General features: G+C 38.6%; 1 protein-coding gene across 3 annotated transcripts in view; it reads right to left on the bottom strand.

The window, feature by feature from the left end:
* mcamb (melanoma cell adhesion molecule b) overlaps positions 1-26,368 on the bottom strand; it is a 67,161-nt gene extending 40,793 nt beyond the window's left edge. For all 3 annotated transcript variants that reach the window (XM_057839833.1, XM_057839834.1, XM_057839835.1), the window contains exon 1: positions 26,241-26,368. In XM_057839833.1, coding sequence (XP_057695816.1) covers positions 26,241-26,304 — 64 coding nt within the window. In that variant the 5' untranslated portion in view covers positions 26,305-26,368. The remainder of the gene's footprint in view (positions 1-26,240) is intronic.
* Between the last annotated feature and the right edge of the window lie 260 nt (positions 26,369-26,628).

Here is a 26,628-nt window from a genome sequence, read left to right as displayed (position 1 = left end):
CAGTCCTGACAGGACTCTTGTCTCCACACGGGTCCACCAGGACCGCCCTGATTCCAATTTGCAAGCCAATAGAAGGGCTTTTTGATCTCACATTCACACATCTGGACAATTTAGACCACATGTGCCAAACTCATTGCCCGGGGGCCAAATCTGGCCTGCCACATCAATTTGTACGGTCCTTGAAAGGAAATTATGTTCATCAAATTCATGTTTCTCTCTGAACAAAGTTTCAAATAAAATTTCAAAGTCAGAAAGTATTTACTATATGTTTTTCTGTTTTAATGTGTATAAGGGCTGCAGCTATCGAATAGTTTTAGTAAACGAGTAATCGACTGAAAATTCTATCAATTAATCGAGTAATCAGATGAAACATATATTTTTTAGGTAAAGAGCAATTATAAATATACATGAGAAAACAAGACATCTAATATTGAACCACTTTCAGTCAATCAGTGGCTTTATTTTCAATGTACATTGTTGAAAACAGCCAACAATTGCATCTCAGATGTGACTAGAATAAAAAAAAAAGACTAATTCATTCGTATAAAGACATATATATATACAGTGTGTATATATATATATATATATATATATATATATTTCTTACCTAAAAATGCCATTACGCTTGATAACACAAATCACTTAAAAGTTAGGTCTTTTTCCCCACGTGTTTCAATTGAATTTCCATTTGTGTCAAGCTATTTTTAAGTTCTAGTTAAGTTTAAGTTAATCTAAACCGTAGGTCCTGATAAAATTTTGAGTTTTTGCAGTGTTCAAAATAAATGTATTGTAACATATCAGGTTATAATATGGCGGGGATATTTGCGTGCGTTCCTGAATGCACCGCGTGACGTGCAGATGTGAGGGAGGTGCGGGAGAGCGAGAAACGTGCCTTACTGTTGTTGTTGTTGTCCTTCTGGCAGGTGCGCGTGCGTCGGCTGCGTAGACAGCAGTCGTGTGTTGGTTGTTCCACAAGTTCCCCCCCAAAAAATAATATGCAACCTAACGAAGCGGGTGACTCTTTGTCAAGCGTTACAGTATGATACCTGCTGTATTGGAGCACATTAGGGACCAGTGCTACTTAGTGTTTTATCTAGCAATGACTACTGAGCTAAAATTGACATTTAGCATTATAAGTTTTTATTTTACACCCTCATTACTCTACAGCGCTATGTTTTCACAGATTAAATAAAGCCTGTATGTAAGACACGTTAGCCATACACCGACAGTGGTCAAAATTAATAGAAACCTCGCCCTCCGCAGGGCTAACGTGACGTGAGCGAGTGACAGTAATGTTAATCATATTTATTAGCGCTGAGGGGTCTACTGCTTTAAGATGGCGACTGTTTACAAACACCGCTGACTCTGTCATTTCACATCCAGTTCAACATACACATGATATCTATGAGACGAATCAGACACTACCTGCTATCACCGTAGCATGCTCTGCGTAGCATCATGTGGGCTAGTTTTTAGCAACGTTGGCGTAGTTTGTAGTGGCTGTTGGCTGCAGTAGGGTATTTTTTTATTGCTTCTTCCTCTACACACGTGACATCAGCGCGTTGTCCCACATTTAAAAGTAGTCCGGGCAAAATGTGATGCTTAGAGCAAAATTAAACGATTCCTCGAGGTGAATAAAATTAGACGGATCAGTTTTTAAACTCGAGTTGCTCGAGTATTCGTTTCAGCTCTAAAGTGTATTTTAAGTATATGTAGAAATTGAAATTTAAATCAATAAAAATGAGTATTTTTTATGTATATACTGCATTAAAAATCAAAACACATCAAATAATATATTTACAGTTCTCTCCTTTTTTACATAAAAAAAAGTAAATAAATGCAAAAATATAAAAGATTATTTGCTCGCTATGGCTCAAATAAGGAGCTTTGCAAGCAAGATGGGTATTCCTGATTCATTAATTAATCATGCAGTACCGCAAACCTCAACTGTCCAACCACTTCCCAGGTCATCTCATGTTTGAGCCAATCCGGAGAAAGGCAGGAGCTGCAGATGTGACTGGGAAGCAGCTATCTGATTGAATACAATGTCAGAATGTAAAGCGGTTCTGGTAGATACTTCAATTTCTGAAGTTTTGTCAGAAAAACACTTCATTTCCTAATTAAAAGAAGAGGATTTTTTGTTTTTTTTAAGATTTAAAAGAATTTTATTTTTTTTCTTGATGGTAAACGATGTTTTTTCTCTTTCATAACCCATTACGTCATACTGTGGCTTCATGTGGATTGGTCGCCTTCTGGTGGCAATCAGGGTTTCGAAAGCTGCAGACGTGACCTGGAAGCGACTATCTGCTGGATTAGTTTAGCGGAATACAAAGCGGTGTTTGTTAATAGGTACATTTCCCAGAATACAATTTTTTCATTAAAAGAGGAGCAAAGAACGTCACTAAAACCTTTTTTTTTGACAGGAAATGATATTTCGCGAGTGTGACGAGAAGTCTTCGTCCAGTCAACAGCCATATATTTTTTTTAAGGTTCTTCCCATGAAACCCATGATCAACGAATAATGGTCAATTAGTTGAAATAATGTAGCCTAAATTAACTGACAAATGTGGACCTTGACAAGGATGAGTTTGACACCATATGCAGATTTTAAGGGGGGGGCAGGCCCCCCTGGTGGCCGAAAAGTGTCATTGCATGAAATAGACTTTCCTATATATATATATAAAAGTTGTAAAGCAATAAAACCGCAACAAAAATGAATGAAATGAACAAAAAAATATAATTTTATAATGGGTCAAAATTATTTTTCGAACAGATCATGTGACTAGCACCATAGACAGTCATTTGCTTTGCATATAATTTTCAAAAAATAAATAATTAGGGGAGGGCAATTTTATTTTTCAAATGATTTTTGTTCTTTGCTTGAAAATGTTTTTTTTGATTGAAGCAACTTTTTTTTGGGATTGAATGATTTAGACACAAATGTCCTACCCATAATATGCCCCAAACACAAAAAGGATTGCTTCAATCAAATAACTTTTTTTAATGAAAAACTAAGTGTTCTAATGCAAAATTTTCAATCTCAAGTATTTTTTCACATTCAAAAACGTTTTCTATGATTGAAATTTTCTTTTTTTATTATTGAACTTTTTTTTTGGATTGAATAATAAAGACAAAAACGTCCTCGCCAAAATGTGGCCCAAACACAAATCAATATTACTTCAATCAAAAACATTTGCTTTAATCCCCCCAAAACTTCAAAGAAAAATATCTTTCACATGCATTTTTTTCAGTTTCAAATTTATTTTTGCATTCAAACACATTTTTTTTTTTTTTTTTTTTACAGAAGCAACTTTTTTTTTTTTGATTGAAAATATGTATTTTGATTGAAGCAATTTTTTTTTATTGAAGCAACTTTTTTTTTAATTGAATAATAAAGACAAAAATGTCCTAGCCAAAATGTGGTCAAAACACAAATCAATATTACTTCAATCAAAAAAGTTGCTTCAAATCCCCCCAAAAATTCAAAGAAAAATATCTTTCACATGCATTTTTTTTCAGTTTCAAAGTTATTTTTGCATTCAAACACTTTTTTTTTTTTTTTTTTTAACTGAAGCAACTTTTTTTGGATTGAAAATATGTATTTTGATTGAAGCAACTTTTTTTTAATTGAAGCAACTTTTTTTTTTTTTGATTGAATAATAAAGACACAAATCTACCTCCATATGGCTCTGCCCAGGGGATACAATTTTTGACTGGGGTAACTACATTGGCACGACACCGAATTCCCCTCAAGAATGATGGGAAACAAAAAAACGCTCATTGTCAACTTATTATTATAAATATTCTTGTAAGTTACACTGCACTGACACTGCGTTTGGGTCATCAACATATTGTGCCCCCCCTGCCCCAAAAGTCTAACTCCGCCTATGTTTGACACTCCTGAATTAGTCTTCAATGAATGTTGTGCCTACTCAACCAACATGATTGAACTGCCTTGTGCTTGACTGGCGACCAGTCCAGGGTGTTGTCTGCCTTGCATCTGCTGTCAGATGCCAGCTCCCCAAGACCATAAACGAAATAAGTGTGATAGAACATGGATAAGAAAACAAAGGAGCGCAAACTGCTTTATCCGGTGTGTCATTTTTTAAATACTGTGTCACCACTGCCTCAGCATTCTACTTCCTGGCACATTGTCTCAAAGCTCGATAAGACACACAATGGCATCCACTCAATAGGTTTATTCTCTGTTAGCCACTTTGACGCTAGATTTTCTGACAAATCTGAAACATGTTCCTGTTTTTCTGTGGGGGTATTTTTTCTTTCTTTGTGTGTACCGGCTGATATTAAAAAAAAAAAGTCCCTGGGAAAACACTTAAGTGGATGATGTCAATCACACAGGTGCAAGTCTGGCAATCTGGAGCATCTAAGAACAGTATTGGATCATGTTTCTCTGACACTGTTTTGTCTGGTTGATACTCCGCAGGCTCTTGTCTGCACTTCCTGCAGCTCAGTGAACAGACCTTCCTTTCAGGCTTTTTAGTGATAAAGCCAGTGACCTATATACAGTAAATATGGCATACAGCATATGTATGACATACTATAAAACTTGAATATAGTAGCTCTTTTAGCTTTGACTTCTGTCATAGTGTAGATATTTTTACCGTACAGGCAACATTTTACAAGATCAAATAGTATTTTTAAAAGATAGGTATAAATAATTATTTTTAGTCGATCCATTTTTCAATAACGTGTTTTTTTTTTTGTTGATAGTAGCTTTGCATGTAATGCAAAAGCTACCATCTATCATCATCTGTAGCATTCCTTTTTTTATGCAATGGCATTACTTCAGCATGCTGCCCAGCCCTCACCATTTGACCGACCGACACTGTTCAAACAGCAAAATGACCAGAATTGTCGTGTGACACAGGCTTCTTTGATTGACATGCAAAAAAAATATGGTGTGCCAAAAACACGTTTTTTTTTTTTTAATTTGGAATTTCAAAACGCTATTTGTCCTACAGTTTTTGTCCAAATCACATCATTCACACATCAAAAGTTCAGGAAGCTAAGGGGCAAAAAAGCTGTAAACAGTTTTTGCCCAAAACATACAGTTCTGACAGAATTTGCCAAAAACCTTCCCGTTCATTTCAAATGGACAAAATTTCCCATTTATTTCCAATGCAAAAATCTGCAAAACTCTACATTGGCACAACCAAAACACGTACTGTATCTCTATTGCTGGTTGTGATTTTTGACCAAAAACTGCTTACCAAAGCTCCCCGATATTCGAATGGGACCCTGCATACCATTGACGCTAAGGGTGTAACAGTACATGTAATAGTATTGAACCATTTCAGTACGTGGTGCTCAATTCGGAACGGAAGCGTACCAAACGAGTTTCTGACGTAATATAACTCTTACTTTTCGAGGCTGTGAGTTGATCGGGTTACAGTTTCTTTGTGTAGATTATATTTACTCCGTCTTATCTACTATAATGAGGACCAACACGGTAGGACAGTATAACCCAAAAACGTCAACGGCGCGACAATGTGGCCGCCGCGAGAACGCAGTGAAACATGGGCATTAAAGTCAATCAGCCAATGCACACCAGTCACAGTGTGGCCGTGTGTTAGATGCGTCCCAGAAGCGGCTCAACGCGACGCACACGAAAAGAACGGCAGAGTTGATTATTTGACGCGAGACTCGGCCCTCCTGCATCAATACTACTAGCTAGGATCGGGCCGGAAGTCACTCGTGTAAAAATACAGTGGATCCGGTCAATATGCAGTCGTAACCTACTTTTTGAGTCCATCAGATCTCTTAAATGGTAGATCAGGGCACAGTTGACTTGTCTTTGTTGATTTACTGCTGTCTTCTCGGCTATAATAATAACCAACACGGCCCCGTGTTCAATACAAAACCCTCCTACCACAACAAAACAAGTAGGAACTAATATTCACATAGGAATTAAAGTTATACAACATAAAATATACAATATAAATGAATACTACATCACATTTGTGAAATATAAACACATAATAAAATAAATAATAGCCCATTTCAATAAAATAAATTGAAATGAGCTAAAACACCTGTAATCAAATAATAAGAAAATTACATCCTGCTTACACAATTAAATCTATTAATTTCTGTGTGGCGCTTTAACTTGAGAAAATCCATCAATAAAGCTTTTGAAAACCGTTCATAAGAAAAAAAAAAGATTCATTGAGGGATTTCATTTGTAAAATACATGTTAAAATCTTTGTCATTGGGATTGCTTTTCTCTTTAGCACAGGACTTTTTTTTTTTCTTCTTTCTTTCAGAAAGAAAGCTAACCAATACGCGGGGTCTGAAAGGCAAATTGTTGTTGGATTATCTTTAAATACCCTCTACTTTTGGAGCAGAATTCTAGCTTTGTATAGGCTAATGTTCCTATTGTTGAAAGCACAAAAGTGTAATAAACAACTAGCACATTTATATTTTGCATTTTGTTTTCTTACAGTACCGAAAATGAACCGAACCGTGACCTCAAAACTGAGGTACGCACCGAACCGAGATTTTTGTGTACCGTTACACCCCTAATTGACGCCCATGTATGCCTATGCCATTGACGGCCATGTTCCCTCAAATCAACAGCAAGTGACCCGATATACCATCCATCACACCTAAGCTGCCACCGCAATTTCTCCAGAAATTGCATTTACCAGTTTTTATGGTAAATGATAAGCAATCAGTCACACTCACATTCTTATCTATTGAAAATGTTAAACTTTTGAACCACTAGCTCACCATACTGCCAAGCATTAGTATTATTATCATATCCTAGTAGGTTAGATACCAGTTAGCTTGACCCAGGGGCGGACTGGTAATCTGTAGTTTCTGGAGGATCACAGAACGGCCGGTGCTCTGGACGGCCGGGTGCCGGTGTTGTGTCAAAATGTTCTCCCTTATAAAATTTTGCTCCCAAAGCTTTTGTGGCGCTGAAATAGCCCTCTTTTACATTCAATTGGACTCTCAATGTTATCCAAAGGTGCTAACTAAACTAGATACATCATAAACATACATGTGCAACACGAAAATGGCGTAAATCAATACTTAACGACACGGCGAAGTCGTTAACAGTGAGAGCGCGGGGTGCAGTTGCTGTGTGCAGCTAACATGGTAGGATGTGTTTGAGAACTTTTGTACATGTCTTTACATGATCAAACTTAAGTAAATATTCCTTTCTTTAAAGAAAGTTTGTAGTGTTTACTCGGGAATCACTACATTCGCGGCCATTTTTAACGTTACGCGCATGCGCAAAACCGCAAGGTAGCAATTTTTGATGGGTTGCAAAATTTGTCAGAACACCGGCATACATACATTACTGTTTTTATCCCCTCTATACTCTGTGATTATCTACAGTTTGCATCCAATCCGACAGGTGGCAGCAATGCGCCTGGCTGTTAACCGCCAATCTGATAGGAGGAGAACGAAGAAGTGGGCCATTGCCGCAAGGTGCTGTGACTCTGAAAGACTTGTTGTGGCCCACGAAGAGGCAGGATAGAGCGATAAGAGCTTTGGCGGATTTTCTGGTTGCCACCGGTCTGAGATGGAATGAAGAGGGTTACTTGCTAGGTATATTGACAATTGTTATCCACCAGGTAGCTACAATTTAAATGAAATAAATGGCAATTAAAGGGCTAGTGCCAGCAAAAAACATTTTAGCTGTAAAACAACGTATGTACACGCAGCAGCAATATTAATTCAGAAGAAATATAAAAAAATATTAATAAAATGAATGGTTTTACTTTAAAGTTTAGGTGGTTAAATTGATATGATATATATTTTTAATCATTTATATATCGTTTTGTTTTCTGGTAAGTAATTTTATGGACACAGGGGATAGGTGTTATTATAATCAAATGGAGACATAAAACTTGCTTTAAAAATATATATATTTTATTTGTTTATTCAGGTTGATTATAGAGCTAGGGCAGAAGATGAATCCAACTCCAGTTCAGCCTTGCAGTACCTTGAGCGCCCCAAGTCAGACAGTCACAGTCTAGACACATTTTCTTCATTTTTCTCTCAAAGTGAACAAAATTGATGCATTTTACAATAAAATGTAAAGAAAAATTCTCCCGTAGGGGGGCATGCCCCCGGACCCACCTAGAAGGTCTGTGTACAGCGATTCTTGTGGGCTGGGCCGAGTCAAAGTCCAGGGCTGCTTTTTAGTCACAGTCCGCCCCTGGCTTGACCGACGAAGTGTATTTATTGTACAGTACTAGCATGAGTAGACTACAACAAACTTTTGCAAGAAGTATATTGTACAATTTATACAGTATGACACACACTATAATGGAAAAGCACATGTGTCTAAATGCACCTTAAAACCTCCCCTTGGGAAAGTCCACCACATTTGTTACTTCACACCCCATGCAGCGAGTAGGAATGTTCTTCATTTGTGGTAGGCAAACGTCCGTGTGGCAGTGGCGTCAGTGTAGATGACGAGCAGGAACAACTGGCTTGCCTCGGGGCTGCTGGGCCACCTTTGACCGGCACAGTGAACAAAAAGCGCATTGATATATTTCTAAACGACTGACCTGATCTGGAGTTTGAACAGAAATTGTTAAAAGAACCAAAATATATTAAAAAGCCTACTTCTATTATTGTTTCTTTAGTTCCATGATCATGAAATAAGTATTATAAAGTGTTCAAAAGTCGCATTTTGTTTGAGGTACGTCAGAAATGATCTCATTTCATTTGTGTTTTTGTAAAACATCAGTCATTAGTCTCAAGATTAATATTCCCTTTTGCTTATTTTGTTGCGATTTTAGTAGTTCTACATTGTTAGGAAGAAAAAAATTAGGCAAGGAATGGGTAACGTTTTTAAATAACACTCCCACTAATTCTTACGTAGCTTTTGTTTTCAATATGAATATGCACTGTATCGGCCTCTAATTTGTGTGTTTTGGTCTACTGCCAATTTTACCGGCTTTTGATTAGTCTATTTTCATGTGTCAGTAAATTGTGGGATACTGAGTCAATGGTCGGGGAAAAACTGACTTTTCTACAAATTGTCAAGGTTGAAAGATAATGAATTGATTAAGATTTAATTGCTATTTGGAGGAAGGTAGAAGTTGCTGACAGCTTTAAGCTTTCAATTCGGATCGTCCTAAAAACGCATAGCAGTGGATTCAACTGGTGTCCACATACTGGCGATATATGTGAAGGCAATGACTGGGAGAATGATGATGGTGCTACATGTGGCAAAATGACATTGGCGATGATCAAATGGAAATGATGATAATTGTTCAGGTTTGGACATTAATCAATGAATCATTAGGACACCTTGCTTGTTGGTGAGATTCAATGAGATGTTTCAGAATGGATTTTAAAAATGAAATCAAGTACTGTTCAATCAAAGCATAATTTTTCTCAGTAGGTATGATATACTGTGGCAAATTTGGTGATTTTCTGGCTTCACTGAAATGCAGCTTGCTAAGGACAAACAAAGTCTTGTTGTCAAATTAGAAGTACGCTTTTCTCAGTCTTCTGACTTTTACAAGTGGTGAATCACAATCATCAGATTCTCTATTTCTATTTCATCACAGTTATTTAACAACATGCTGAGTGTCTTAAGGCTAAGTGCCTCCCTTATCGCTCCTTAACATTTTTTGGGACTGCCGATGACACCGTAATTTAACTGTTGTGCTTGCATGATAATGGTTGGCGTCACTATGGTCCAGCTGAGTAGACCTTGGGCTTGTTGCTGCTCAATATTAAGGGTCTTCAACTCTTATTTGAATCTTGGTCATTGTCACTTCTCTTCCTTAATATATAGTGGGGCCAATAAGAATTTAGTCAACCACTAATTGTGCAAGTTCTCCCACTTGAAAATATTAGAGAGGCCTGTCATTGTCAACATGGGTAAACCTCAACCATGAGAGACAGAATGTGGGGGGAAAAAAAACAGAAAATCACATTGTTTGATTTTTTAAAATAATTTATTTGCAAATCATGGTGGAAAACAAGTATTTGGTCAATACCAAAAGTTCATCCCAATACTTTGTTATGTACCCTTTGTTGGCAATAATGGAGGCCAAACGTTTTCTGTAACTCTTCACAAGCTTTTCACAGGACCTTGAAATGCTTCTTACGAAGCCACTCCAATGTTGCCCTGGCTGTGTGTTTGGGATCATTGTCATGCTGAAAGACCCAGCCACATCTCATTTTCAATGCCCTTCCTGATGGAAAAAGATTTTCACTCAAAATCTCTCAATACATGGCCCCATTCATTCTTTCCTTTACACAGATAAGTCGTCCTGGTCCCTTTGCAGAAAAACAGCCCCAAAGCATGATGTTTCCACCCCCATGCTTCACAGTGGGTATGGTGTTCTTCGGATGCAATTCAGTATTCTTTCTCCTCCAAACACGAGAACCTGTGTTTCTCCTGAAAAGTTCTATTTTGGTTTCATCTGACCATAACACATTCTCCCAGTCCTCTTCTGGATAATCGAAATGCTCTCTAGCGAACCGCAGACGGCCTGGACGTGTACTGCCTTCAGCGGGGGGACACGTCTGGCAGTGCAGGATTTGAGTCCCTGGTGGTGCATTGTGTTACTGATAGTAGCCTTTGTTACTGTGGTCCCAGCTGTCTGTAGGTCATTCACGAGGTCCCCCCGTGTGGTTCTGGGATTTTTGCTCACCGTTCTTGTTATCAATTTGATGCCACGGGGTGAGATCTTGCATGGAGCCACAGATCGAGGGAGATTATCAGTGGTCTTGTATGTGTTCCATTTTCTAATAATAGCCCCCACAGTTGATTTCTTTACACCAAGCGTTTTACCTCTTGTAGATTGTCTTCCCAGGTGGAGGTCTACAATTTTGTCTCTGGTGTCCTTCGACAGCTCTTTGGTCTTGGCCATAGTGGAGTATGGAGTCCGACTGACTGAGATTGTGGACAGGTGTCTTTTATACCGATAATGAGTTAAAACAGGTGCCATTAATACAGGTAACGAGTGGAGCCTCGTTAGAAGAAGTTAGACCTCTTTAACAGGCCAGGAATCTTGCTTATTTGTAGGTGACGAAATACTTATTTTCCTCTCTAATTTGGAAATAAATTCTTTAAAAATCAAACAATATGATTTTCTGTTTTTTTTCCACATTCTGTCTCTCATGGTTGAGGTTTACCCATGTTGACAATTACAAGCCTCTCTAATCTTTTCAAGTAGGAGAACTTGCACAATTGATGGTTGACTAAATACTTATTTGCCCCACTGTAATTTGCAGCACTACATAACTTTTAAGATGATAATGATTATGGGTTGTTTTGTTGATCACTTCTTTGCAGAGTGTACGCGGCTTCAATGTCAACCTCGCCAGACAACGACTCTTTGAAGACAAGCACGTCAGAGACATCCTGCCTTTCTTCTGTCTTACAAGGTACAGTCATTTTTCCTACTAGGAATCTGCAGACGCCACAGAACCCTCCATCCTGTTTGTGTCTTTTCGCTGCTTTTGAACAGAGAGGTTGTAAAGCATAATTTACTGTGACGATAGGCTTAAAAAAAGAGGTCAAAACAACAAAAGACTGTCAATGTACTGACTGAACGGTGAGCTCGGTTCTCTTTTTTGATGCAATTATTAGTGTTGCGTTAATATATAAAGTTGTGGAGAAAACATATATTCATCTGCAATGACTTAGTAGCACGATTTTGATCAACTGTAAGTATCTTTTTGTTAGTACAGCTACTGCTACATTTTAAAATAAAATTCAGTTGTGTTTAACTTTGAAGTACAGTACAATACATTAGCATTAAATATGGATAAAAGAACTGTTTCTTTTTGAACATTTGAGTACATGTTTTATTTCACGTAACAATAATGTTGTCAATGCAAATAAGCTAAAAGTGTGAGAGTGCATGTTCTGATCATTGTTTCATGACCAGTTGTGTGCAGCTGTTGCTCTTAGCACGGTGCTTTAAGTGGTACGAGTCCGACCGGACAGAGACTTGGTGGCCCGTAATCCACTTTATACAGCTGGAATTACATTGTGTTCACAAAGAGAGCAACGGATCAGAATCATGTTGCTCTTTTAAGACTTATTGATGAATTTCATTGTGACACATTGTTGGTTTAAAGCACTTAACTGGACCCAACAAATGTTTAAAACTCTTTTTTTTTTTGGTTAAAAGAGATAAGATGTGGATGGTCTTCATTGGACAGAGATGAAATGGCAATACATAATCTGGCTCTTTAATTTTTGAATAAGAATACAGTGGTACCTCAAGAAATGAAAGCTTAGGTACATGAAAATTTCATTTTACAAACATTTTTTAAAGCTTTTTTTGCTCAATATTACAAAAAATATATCAATCATACGAAAGATAATAATAATATAACCATGTTTGACTCAAAATGTAAACAAAAGAAATAGTGATTTTTCGGTTTCCGTGGTTAATAGAGACCAGAACCCGCTGTGATAATTGAAAAACCGTGAAGTAGCCCCCATCCCACCCCGCCCATTTTTTTGTGTGTGTTCCATATATTTATTCAGATTTATCATTGAAAAGAGATTAATATAAGACATGTTTTTCACTTTTTCACAATTTTTTTTTTTTTTTTTTTAGGGTGGGGGCGCTACTTTGCAGTTTTTCATTTATCGCGGTGGGTTCTGGTCCCAATTAACCGCAAAAAAAAACGAGGGATCACTGTATGCACACACCAAAATTTGCTACAAAATGTTCATGTATATGAAACAAAAATAACTTACAAGCGATGTTTTATCAAGGCACAAACATCAACGGCTGCCAAAGTTAGCTCATCTTTTAGCACTCAGTGTTTACTATGAGGTGGAGTAGTCATGTGATAATGTCTGTAAAATGAGCTGGAAAGTTTGGTGGAAACAAAGCATTTCAAATAAACACGGGCAATCTGAGGACATGACAGCAAATTTATTGGGTGTTCGAGCATGGAACAAATTAGGCGATCTACATTTAAAACACGATTCATTATACGAAAGCCACTCCAGAACGAATTAATTTCGGATCTTGAGGTGTATATTGTAGTTGTATTTATGAAAAATGTGCATTTAACCATTCCTTTTCAAGCTTAGCGGTGCCGTGAAATATTGGTGATTAATTTGTTGTATTCCTAGATAAGAGCCAACGTTCAGCCAAACTTTTTGCTCTCAAAAATTTGAGCTACACACACTGTATGGGCAATGAATACCAAATCCTTCAGAACGACCAGTCGATTGTCGTGTCTGAGTGGCCAAGTATTTTGTAACCTGCTAAACCTAGCCTTTCCAACAGTCTTAGAATAAGGAGTACTAAGATTATTTTGTAGACATAATTGTTGAGTGAGACAAAACACACTCAAACTTCCTTCCTCGCAGTTTAAAACAAGTGTTTCCGTAAATCTTTCATCCGAGCAAGACTTGAATTGTTTAAAAGCATAAAGTACTGCCTGCATACACAATAATAGAGAGACGCAGCTGAGCGATGAAAACAGCACAAAGTCCTGGAAGCAGCTGTGTCCACCAACCAGCCTCCAATGCTTCTTGGTATTGACCCTGGTAATGGTGATAATGGACAGGATTCACATCAATGGAAGGATCAGAACATAAAAGGAAACCTATGGCTTCCAGGTGAACCATTACAACACGTCAAAGCACAAAGGGGAACAAATACTGTAAAAGTCTTTCAACAACTGCAAGTCGTATTGGTCAAACTGAGTTACTAGTAGTAATAGTTGAGTATTGACATTGAAGGGAATAGTATCTTTTTTTCATATTTACTGTTTGTATTACTCTAACACACCCAATATAAAATAAATAGCATTTATGTCATAGTTGAATATATTTGATATTATGAACAGTTGGACTCGAAATGATTAGAATTTGCAGCGCCAAGACAATGGGCAGATAAGGGCAGAACAGATACAGGACACCTTCTGGCCACAGAAGCCCAACGCACGCGTCATGCAGCTGACTGAGCAAGATTGACGCTGACAATGATGATGGGCAAGGCATCTATAAGCCCACGTTTCCACCACCAAATCCCGCAATCAGCTCTTCTGGACAATCCAGAACAAATGACGGGACATCTTGTCTTGCCACGAGGAACATCTGATAACGAGGAACCCGCGTCTGAGAAGTTGACACTAAGCACTCACGTGGCGCTTAGGTGGCAAAATCCTCAACTCTCATTGCCCTGACAACAGTAATGCCCGAAACCCTCCTTCCCTCTCCACACAGAGAATAATCCTAAACAACGCCCAAGCACACCCTTCTTCCTAACCACAGCCCACCTCACCAGAGCCTTTAAAAGACTGAATGTTTAACTAATCGTTGTAATTTTTCTCGGGAATCTTTTGTTGACTTGTCATATGGTGACCCTGGATCCAGTTTGCCTTCTCGCCTGGGTTTCTCTGTGCTGTATGACTCCTGCCAACTTGAAATAAATTGTCAACTTGTATTTCGAAGCCTTTTTCCAGATTTTAAAATGGAGTCAGTACAAGCGGTTAAAACTATGGTGAACACTCGGAGTTTGGCCCTTTGGCCGGGTTGTTTGTGTTCTGCCAGCCCGGCTTGTTGGAACTGCGCGATTCCGACGGTTCAGTTCGACTGGCGTGATTCCGGCAATCTGGCTAAAAGCTCAGATTCCTTCAACATGGAATAATATTGACTGTGTTTTTAGCTCACTTGCCATTTTATTAGGTACACCTTGAGGGGGAATGGCTAAAAAGCTAAATATGATATACAGTTGTGCCTTGAGATATAGGAATAATTGGTTAGGTGGCTACGCCCTTTACTCAAAACACTCGTATTGCTAATCTTTTACCCATTGAAAAGAATGGAAATGTCATTAGTCCATTCTAGCCAACCTAAAAAACTGAACTGTTGGTAATATTTTTCAACAAAACAAGACTATAATATTGCACATTATAAAAAAACATTTCCTCACAAGTCAAAGTAAAATATCGTCCAGATGAAAGCCCCTATCTCAAAAAACTCATAAGTCAGTTCACTCATACTGCCAATGTAATACTGTTTGTTTGTTCTATTTTGAGGCTATGACCAGCTTGTGAGTGTTGCCAATTAAAATAAGATAGTAAAACACATTGTCATCGATCAATAAGTAGCTTTTAAAGTCTTTAATAGGTTATGCCTTGAAATACACTCCTTCATTGTTGATTTACGAACACCAAGAGCGGGTCTGCCTATTTTGGTTCGATTCCTGACGAGCAACACACTTTTACAACCGGGATGGCCGACCCGTTGTTGGTCATCGCAAAAGTATTTGATAGTGTTCTAATGGACAGGGTTACTGACACTGTTATATTTTGTCTCATACTGAAAAGGAAGTGTGTGTGCTTTAAAAGAGATGAATGAAAAAAAGAAAAAAGTTGTTAAAAAGTCCATGCCCCTGAAAAAAGGCTGAAAAAAGGATTCAATGAAGTTCTGTTTTTTCATACCCTTCGCTTTACTTACTACCAGCAGTATCCCAAAATTTTTGTCCATGTCTGATTTATCTGAATACTCGGTGAACTTCTGTCACAAGTTATTGTGTATCATATTTCGCTATTACAAGAATTTCTGCCCTTTAAAGGTGCGACTGATGCGGATCGAGGCCCACATGAGTTACAGTTTTAGACTTTGGAAGCTGCTTTGCATGATAACGGCTCAAGGCTTGCACATTCTGTTCGGCACACAACTTCACAAGACTAGGATCTGCTGTTGGGATGCTTGACAGTCTACAGCAATAAGTCCAATTACTCAATCACGCATGGTGTGACGGAAAAGAATCTGACTTTATCCAGCGATTAAGATGCCTCAAGTAGTATTGGTATTATTTTTAGCAACTAAAGGGAATGGTATTAATCCACAATTGGATTTAGAGAGTCAGGAAAATGAAAAGTATGAGCGAAAACAATGGATTGGGTCATTTTTTTAATTTCATTTCATTCAAGGGCGTAGGTTTAGTCTCAACATTGGTAAGGACGATATAAGAGCATAACCTGCATGTACACTTTTTGCTGGGGACGGGACATTTATAAGACCAAACAGACTGAGTAAACAATGGTCAGGGCTACATTTCTCACCAATATGAACCTTATTAATTGATAGGCTAAATGATCAATGCAAAATCTGTATTGACTTATACTAACTTTCATGTGTATTGGTCCAGGTGATACACTGTTCGATTTAAACTGTTGTTTTCAAAAACTACTAAAGAAACATTTTGAAATCTTCCAGGATAAGTGTCTGGATTTTAATAGCAAATTTAAATTGCAATATTTGAACACAGATTATACTAACATACACAAGAAATACAAACTTGTTAATCAGCAATTAACTATCGGTAAGAGGGTAATCCTTCGTTCACTACATTTCCTACAGTTTAATTAACGTTAACAGTAGAAAAATTACAGGAGGATATTTCTCTCAATGCAGCTTCCTCCTGGAGTTCCAGAAATTCACATGGAATAATGTTATGCTAACTCTGATGCCGGTCGGACTTTCAGTAGCAAAATTAGTGGTGTGTTCCCCACCTCCATAACATTGTCTTTTTACATTATTTATAGTAGCTGCTGCTGCTGCTGCTGGTGGAAAAAAACTTCTAATATCCCAAGTCTTCAAAGGGGGTGGAGGAGGCAGCATGTGGTTTTTCTGTCGGGCTGTGATTGTGTGTGTGTGTGTGTGTGTGTGGGGGGGGGGGATGGGGGGGTCAAGTCATCATCCAATCCAACGTGCGTTTGAGGGGAAAAAAATGGACTGGCACATTTAGCAATTAATAAGGGGTCAATCTGAGTAAGGAAAGTACTTAATAATGGTCAGGTCGATTCTATCGTTAAAACATAAAAGGAAGACAATCTAAATAATATCTATATAACTGAAGTCATTATATAATGCAAATAAGGTTGCTTAAAAGTTGGTGGGGCCAATTTCAGCATCCTGAAAAGTTGGTAGTGTTATGTCCCTACCGTCCCTATGCAAACCTACGCCCCTTGATTTCTTTCATTATTCATTCATTCATTCATTCATTTTCCATGCCGCTTTTCCTCACGAGGGTCGCGGCGGTGCTGGAGCCTATCCCAGCTAACTACAGGCAGTGGGCTCATTTTTTTAATAGAGTTCCATTTGGACATAAGAGTGGACACTAACAGAGGTGACATTTTGTGCTAAAGTTAGCCCTCACCCTAGCTTTGCTTGGATAATAGCTAACATGACTTTGGATTGCTGATGAGAAATGTACAATTTTACAAATTAACCTTTTAAATGAATCAATTCATTTCTTTGATATATAGCTTTAACAGAGCGGACACGTTATGATCAACCACACTGAACATACTTCATAAAACTGCAAGATCTGATTCAATTAAATTTAAATTTAATTTGTATTTTATAAAAAATGAAATTGCTTACCAAAGTAGAAATACCCACCACTGATGTGATGTTATCGCGGAAGAGGAATCTTATTAGTAAATTCGGAATTTCCTAAGGGGACACCAACAACTTAACCGAGTGGACAACAAAACTGGGGATGAATAGACTTTTTTTTTTTTTTTTCAAATTACATGAGATATTCTCATTCAAAAACATATATTACATATGATACATATGATTAAAGATAGTTTAGCCAGGACAATAAACTTACAACAATTATTTTGGATTTTTATTTATGTATTTATTTATTTTGATAAGTTATTTTAAAGACTGAATTCGAATGAAACACACTTTGGACATAGTAAAATTCCATACTAACCTTTTACCAGAAGTAAATCGAATTTAAAAACATAGAATTTAAAATGCTGTACCCTTGGATTTATAATTGTTAATACACAAAATGTTGAATGAGTATTTGTCCAACTTTAGTGAAAATACAGCCTAATATACAGTATACTAGAGACCAGAGGTTGCGCTAGACTTTTTCGTTGTCTGTCATTTTGACTGACAGGGTCATAAAAATCCGGTCATAATCTATTTTTACCCGTCACTTAAATTTTTTAAATGATGATAATGACATTGTGGTGACCCTTTGTTTGGCATAATTCACCTTCCGTACTTGTGTGTCCATTTGGCCGAGCGCGTTACCGGCTACGACAGTCACGTGACAGAGACACTTAAGAGCCGCGTGTGGTCCCCTCGCTATCCACTCGCTCTTGCTATATGATTGGCCGCAGAGTCGAAATGCTCTCCCGTGAAATGCCTGTTTAAAAATGTTCCCGTTGTTACTTCTTGCGTTCGCTTATAAGTGCCCATTTAAAAAGGAAAAGCGATGGATGATACTACACACAGAGCATATTATTAACAAATGTTAAAGTTGTATAATCATATAGCGAGAATAAGGAACGTCACTGACAAGCGCAGGCCCCCGCGAGTGGATAGTGAGGGGAATAGGATAGTGCGCCTACAGCTAACAAGACTCTTAACATTGCATACCGCTTCAACATATTCAATAGTATTTAGTTTTCATTCATTTTAAGTTAATATTCTGTCCGAACAAGCTTAACAGAGAATCCACACCGTGCCATCACACATCAAGCAGATGAATATGTAACTTTTTTTCCGCAGTGACAAAAACAGCTGACTGTGGCCCCAGTAGGTAGGTAGCCTACCATATGTAGCATATGGAACAATGAAATTAACAGTTCATCTGCTGTGGCCTGAACGTAGTCTCACACTTTCCTCCTGGTGCGCATGGACTTGAATTGCGTGCCCGCTTGTGCAGTCCCTGTTTTTTCACCTCTTTTATCAACACCATCGTCATTTTGGGGCTTTTTGAAGAAACTTCGGACACTCAGTTGCCTTGACATTTTTCAGAGTAAGGCCAACGACGTCATGCATCAAGAGAGACAATAGCTAATTAATATGCTCACTCGCCACCCTGTGGTCTGGGGTGTGAATTGCAACCGGTCAAAATGACGGATGGACTTCAGTTTTTTCCGTCACCGTTTTAAAAAATCTGTCAACGACGGAAAATATTCGGTTAACGCGACCCCTGCTAGAGACACAAATGGTACCCTATTAAAAAAAAATTACCCTATTATGAAATGGAATCTAGAACTGTCTCCTATGAACAAGTGATGTCATTTTACTTTTTCAACACAGAGCAACATCTTTGACCTGACCCCTGTCGCAACTTAATTCATATGCAGTTTTCCATGAAATTTTCAAACCATTAGTGTTTGTCCAATGAAAAATACTGCCCGTCTTGTATGTTTGAGAACGTCAGTTAAAGAGCTCCACACGCCACTTTTCCGCAGTAAGGTTCACAACTTAAAAAAGGGGCAGTTTACGGTGTGCAAATGTTCTGAAAAGACCTAGATTTGTGGATCTCCTCTGCTCTATCTGTGCTGATCCTCAGCCAGATCTCTCTATCCTCCATTTTGCATGCTGAGGGAGAACAAGAGCATTTATTGTCACACTGAGGAACAGACAGCAGTGCCCTTTAGATGAGCCAAGTCCAATGTGGCTGCTCTTTGACCCCGCTTGATTGGCCGATACGACAGGAAGTGAATATGTCTTGGGTCACTGGCACATTTGAGCTGTCTTTCTTCTGATGTCATGGTGGAGACAAAAGAAGAGCGACCCGTTTGGCCATGTATGGATCCACACAGCGGCTTGTTCCACATGCCAAAAGATGATTGGACTCAAAGCAACAATTAAAATATTTCCCACGCTAACCAATAACCAAATTTCATGACTTTCCCTTTGACTACCAAACACCCAAACACAGTGGAATATAAACAATGTAACTTCTGCTTCTTACTTTTGCAACAATTTTTCTTAGCTCCTCTTTGTCAGATTGATACGAAATACAAGTTTAAAAACTGAAGTTGAAGTTTTTTTGAAGACATTGTTTTAAACCTATTCGCTGCGATTGATTGTGCCGTCTTTTGCAGCCAATGAGCTAAAATGTCGCACTTGCCCTTCCCTGTCATACCCTAGTCTTTCCTATCTTATTCAATGGCGTTGAAAGCATTATTAACCAGAATATAATGTTCAGTAATGTGGGGAAACCCTTAGTAAATTTATTTTTGTTGGTACAGCATGCAGTTACAAGGACAGGCATCCAAATCTGAAGCTGCTAAGTGTGGCACATGAGAGTTTCTATTTTCAACCAACAGCAGGAAGTTCGAGGAAGGACTGGTTGTCTCCAAAGTTAAATGCAGTAATCAAAATGGCACAAATTACTTTACCAGACTGATACAACAACTAATTCACGACAAAACACAAAAATCAATTGCAGAGCGAACATGGCATCTGTACAGCTGAAGTTTCTAGTACACGCCAAAGTGAGCTATAAAAGAATTGTTAGACGATATAAGTCTTGGAACTAACACCCTTAGGCTAGGTTCACACTGCAGGTTTTAATACACAATTCAAATTTTTTGTCATATACTGTATGTTTTTTGGGGTGCCCGTTCGGACTGCCTTTGCCCATTGAGCCCATTCAAGTATAACGCATGAGCAAATATTCACAGTCCGAGACGCGCTGAGCAAACTGACCCGCATGCGCAGAAGCATCAAAACAAATAACTACGCACTGTGCGTGTATGACGTGCGTCGGTTTTCCCCGACTCAGCCATGTAAGCACTACTGAAACATTGCTCATTTGGCGCACAGTACGAAACTGAGCATTATTAGGCGTGTCCTTTTCTGCATTGTAGTTTTTATGACTTGTCAAGCCCGCCTCCTGCGTAGTAAAAGCAGAGTTCATGCTAGGCGCTAATGCTAATGAACAGCTACGTCGCTGCCGTCTTGCTTGCCGCTCTCGATCTTTGCTGACGTAATTGCCACATGAATTCCGATTTGGTAGACTTAAATGTTCAAACCGCCGCCACATTCTGGAAAAACGTAGCCCAAATCTGATTTAAACCACATACGAAAGTGACCCACATCGAATTTGAAATGATCCATTTCTATGCGGCTTGTCACGTTCAGACCGTTAGGTCTGAAAAAACTGGATTCGTGCATTAAAAGCTGCAGTATGAACCTAGCCTTACACTCATTATGTTACATAAAGGAACTACTTTTTGCAAGTTTTAACATAACACATTAAATTTTTTCATTCTATAACGGCCCTATTATACGACTTATCCAAGTTATTTATGTTACATGATTCAAGTGAAAACTCTCCTCTTGCAGCGTCATGGCACGTAAGTCCATCTGTCATTTTACAATGCACATTTGATTGGCTGATGACTTGACCACACCCTCAAGCCACACAGGCACACACTCACACAGCCCCAACAGATTCAGGTCGACAACATGCAGCCTCCTTTTCCCCCTTCAAAGAGGAGGGATATTAGAGGTTTGTTTTTTTTCGGCCAGCTGCAGCCAATGTAAGTAATGTAAAAAGAAATTGTGGAAGTGGAGAAAATGCCACTAATTATTAGTGTTGCACCGATACTATTTTTTGGGCCCGATACCGATACAGATACCTGGCTGTGCAGTATCGGCCGATACCGATACCATTCCGATACCACTCTCTTAGCAAAAAAATATATATATACATATGTATATACATATATATATATATATATGTTTATATATGTACGTATAAGGGATGGTTCGATACAGATACCTGGCTGTGCAGTATCGGCCGATACCGATACCATTCCGATACCACTCTCTTAGCAAAAAATATATATATATACATATGTATATACATATATATATATATATATATATGTTTATATATGTACGTATAAGGGATGGTTCGGTCATGGTTCGGTACGACTTTCGATACAATTCAATACATTTAATGCTCTGAAACAGAAAATACCACTGTTATTATTATTGTTATTTTTATTTGCTAACAAGCAAAAATAACATCATACAAACAAGCATTTTAGTGCATAATATTTATGTGCTTACTTCTTACTGATCTGAAGAAATTTTGTATATAAGTGCTGAGAACAATCTTTACTGTTTGTAAAGTGGGGCACACTGTTGATTGCTGCAGCTCTCTTAGCAGCTATATTTACCATATAAGCAAAACATCCTATTTGTGGTCCGATTTCATCTGTAACATGTACTGAATCAACAGTATTTACAGCAATATCTATAGTCACTGGTATGGATTGATTTGGCCTGCTTAACTTCCATTCAGTCATGGCGGTTTCAAATTCATCAATGTTGTATATGGACTACGCGTCGCTCTGGGCTCACGCAGCTAATGGCATGGGATCTAATGTAGCACATCTAGGTTGCTATTTGATGATATCTAGTGTGTGCGCGCGAGAGTTGGCATGGGATCTAACATAGGACATCTAGGTTGCTATTTGATGATATCTAGTGTGCGCGAGGCGCCGCTTGAGTGTTGTCTGGTCACAGAAGTCACTTCTGCTCATTACTTCACAACACATATGACAATCGACTTTCATAAACAGGACGAGTTTGAAGTACGGCGCTCTTAATTTGCCACTCAATGGTTCATCATGAAACCATGAGTTTGCTTAGTCTCCCACGGTTTTAACCTTTCTGATCCCATCGGCGCTATAATAGCAGGCGTTAGCTTACGCATGCTAATCGTTTGTGAATGCCATGTTAGATGAGCAGCGTAACATCGTGGCTATGCGTTGTAGTTTACATCCTTAAAATTGAAGACGAAGGAGTTAATTTCGTTTGGTAATTTCGAGACAAAGACATACAGATGTAATGCAACGGGATTTGGGAAATTAGCTCATGTGGGGAGGACAGTACATTTGCGTTCAAGTGATGCCAGTAGTTGGTATCGGCGCCCTAAATGTTGGTACTCGTCGATATCGATACCACCAATTCGGGTCGGATCGGCGCCCCCTGCCGATACTGGTATCGGTATCGGTGCAACTTTACTAATTATACTCCTGAAAGTCCAACCTGCATCAGAGTTAGCATAATATTAAACTGTCTTAACTTGCTAACCTGCAAAACGACTGTGGTCAGGCCAGCCTCCACAAGGAACAACGAAGTCGAGCTAACTGACCCTCGTTTAGATCATTGTTTGCATTATGTGCATTACGGTAATGCAACAAGCTGGCTTCAGATTGCAAGTCCCTTTATTTAAAAAAAACGAGCTATTTGAGAATGGGTCCACCTCAGGCTGACACCGACATCAATATTAACATGAACTGACATGAATAAAAATCTGTGAAATAAATTCACACATCAGAATTTCATGAGAATACTTTGGTTCGAGTCTTGGGGTAGTCTAGTATGCCTCAGATGTAGATCGGTCTTCGGATACCACAGATATTTTTTTATTCATTTTTTTCCCAAATCACTTTTATGCTACAATACTTGAGTTCGAGTCTAGGGGGCTCGAGTGTCCCCCATAAGTGGATGCACTCTTGGATAGCTCCCCGTTTTTTTCATAAAGGGACTTGCACTTCAAAATGTTTCTTTAGTAGTTTTTGAAAACAAAGGTGTGAATCGAACGGTATCCTGTCCCCAGCAAAAAGTGTACATGCATGTTAAGCTGTTATATGGTCCCGACCAATGTTGAGACCAAACCTATCTCCTTGAAACAAGATGTCAGGGTAAGCCAATCAGAGACAGTATGACAGTCTTACTGGTATGGCTGTACTTAATACAGACACACAAACCCAGTTTACGCTCACACACAACACTCTGAATGAACACGAAAACACGCTGCAATGGCTTTTCAGAGTGGAAATACAGTTTTTTTCAATTTTTTTAAAAAGTTACTTTTGTAATTGAATAACTAGTTATTAGTTACAGAGAATTAAGTATAACAATAACTCTTTTCAAAAGTAATTTGAACAACACTGGAAGATATACAGTACAGACTACTTTTCTTCAAGGCTGTCACAGGTGAAGCGTCTAATTTGTTCACGAGTGTGATGTTTGTCTATGTGTGCCCTGTGATTGGATGTCGACCAGTCACGGGCACATACAGGGGCGCTGCCAGGGATTTTGGGCCCCACCACCAGTGCCGGGACACACACACACACACACACACACATTTAGAGGATCAACTAAGTAATTTCCTGCATTCTGGTGAATCTTTACACACTAATTTTTGCATTTTCTCCATTATTTTAAGATGAGAATATATTTATGTAAACATACAGCGTATAGAGCAATAATGAATAGACTGATATCTTCTATAAGAAATGTACTCAAGGCCATCTTTTACAATCTAAATATATGTTTATTAGAAATATTCTCAAAGCAAATACCATAATAAATGACTTAGAATAAATGTTTTGTTTTAACTTAACTATACTACAGTATACATTACAGTATACAGTATACAGCTGTTTTAGTATGAAGAGATTGCTAAGGGATTGCCTGCTGTACTGATTAAATGTAAGCTAAAAGTGGAGCATACACTAGCTAGCAAACAATTACAGTATTTCATCATGGAGTAGGCTTAGCCTCATCTGGAAACTCGCGATATCCGCTATAGGCTACAGGTCCAAAGCGAGCTCCCTTGTTAACAAACTAAATTCAATTGATGACAAACTAAATTCAATAAATTCTTGACAAACTGGATTCAAGCAGATTTAAAAAAAAAAAAAAAGAACATTTCCACACCAACTTTCAACATCTGTAGGATACCAAAAAAATGCCGTCATGATTTGGAATTAATTTTTTCTCAATAGGTGTATGTCGCTCATCGAGGCCAGGAAAATCCTGTATTTCTTACGGAGTGAGCTGGGACCTCGTTTCGGAGCTAAGATAACAGATTAATTTTCAGCACTACACTGACACAAGACACCAACCTTCCTTTGTGAAGTATTTTGTCACATCCTGTTGGCCTTTTCTACCCATCTCCTGTTTTGCTTTCTTTTCTTTCCACTTTTGAAAACCCGATTTTGTTTTGAAAACATTTCTGCAGTACCGCGTTCTGTGCAGTCCGAGTCATTGACTAGGGTTAATGCGCACCGCTGCTCCCGGTCTGATCGAAGGAAGGCCGGACCAAACCATTTAATGAAAATCCAGGGTTTGGGTGGAGGATGACTGTAAATACATATGCTCTCTGGGTGTTTACTTTTTGCCAAAAACAAAACATGAAAAAGAAACCCTTCGTTTTATTCCTATTCAAATTATAATGATTAATATTTTAATTTGCAAACGATTACCTAATGTTCTCAGGGCATGGGCCCTTAGAATCAGTATCACTTTTCACCCCTATACGGCGCCCCTGGGCACATACATTCTTTCCCCGAAAACAAACTGCCTCCAGCTCACCCGTCATCCTAATTAGGACATTTAGCATCCAAAATAGATAAATTGATCATTGCTTGTGGGTGGTGTATCCCAAGATTTTGGCAAATTTAAGCAGACATGATAAAACTTTTTTAAAATAAGACAGCTAGGTGTATCAAGGGGTCCCAGTCAACATAAGCGTGAGTCAGGCAAGGACAAGGAAGTGACTACTAAGTGCTCTTGGGATAACTGGTAAGACTGTGAACAATGGTCAGGCTGACCCTTAACGGAAGATGAACACACACAATGCGCACGGAGGAGGTAGGGAAAGGTGGTCAAAGACAAAGAGCCATTAGGAAAGTGGAAGGAAAGTCCGACCCTCAAAGGGAGGAAAGGGTCGGGATGGGCGGTGGCCGCGTGTGCATCCACTGCATGTGACACACAAACAAGTAAATCAATGGTGGAAAGTAGTTGTAACCGCACTGCTCTAAAAATAAACTTTTTGCAGCCAATTCTAAATGCACTTAAAACAGTCTTTGCTTTCTTCAGGATCACCACATAAATAATACCGATCTTCAAATATGCCTCACAATGAATGCTGGGAACTTATTCCACTGTGTGACCGGAACGTACTGCTTGGGTCAGACAGGAGCTGACAGAAAGCAGAGAAGTCCTATACAGTGCTAAAAATACACACAGCTAGCTTGTGAGACCAACTTATACATTGTGTTATACTTTCTATTACTGCTCAACCACAACATTTCAGTGAGATTTTACAATTAAAACAAAGCAGCAATATAGTTCGATATAATTGAATGCAAGATCCTGTCTGAAACAACTTTAAGAGTTGTAAGACTGTACTATTGCGTCTGTGTACACATGCATACACAACTAGAGTATATAAGCAAGGGTCTTCATTCATATTTTCAAAGAAAATGAAAGCAAGTAGGTGCATAAGTCTTGTAGTTTTCATAGAACTTCTAACCATGCGGTTTATCTTCAGGCAAACAGCTGATCTGCCTTCTTTTTAGGTGCATGGTGACCTTGTCTGGCTTTGAGAATTTGAAAAAAGATGAGAATGAAAGAAAGTTTTCCCAAATTCTGCGTGATAGACAGCTGATGCACTCACCCGTGAAGCCGTGGAGGAGGATCACAAGCCCGGCAAGCAGAGAGACAGAGAGCCGTGTGTCCATGTTTGTTGATCTGTACTGTTGAGGTCCGTCCTGATCCGATGTGTATGACAGTGTGTGTGAAATTGTGAGTGTGAAAGGGAGGAGGAGAAAGAGGAGGGTGTGTAGCATGGAGCGGTCCTGAAGACGCACACACTTTAAGGGAGGGAAGATGCACGCATGTTGAAAAAAAGAAAAATTCACATTATGGTTACTGATTTTTGCAGTGTACAAAAAGGACAGAACATCTTGAAAAGTGTTGACTCTCAAAAACAGTTCTGATGTAATGTAAGGACATAAAAGAAAAAAATTGTGTGATGCTGAGAGTCGTCCAACAATATGAAGTGA

The sequence above is a fragment of the Corythoichthys intestinalis genome, chromosome 6, assembly GCF_030265065.1.
Source record: "Corythoichthys intestinalis isolate RoL2023-P3 chromosome 6, ASM3026506v1, whole genome shotgun sequence".
Taxonomy (NCBI): Eukaryota; Metazoa; Chordata; class Actinopteri; order Syngnathiformes; family Syngnathidae; genus Corythoichthys; species Corythoichthys intestinalis.
The sequence above is the reverse complement of the archived record's forward strand: the minus strand, read 5'-3'. Positions and strand labels throughout refer to the sequence as shown.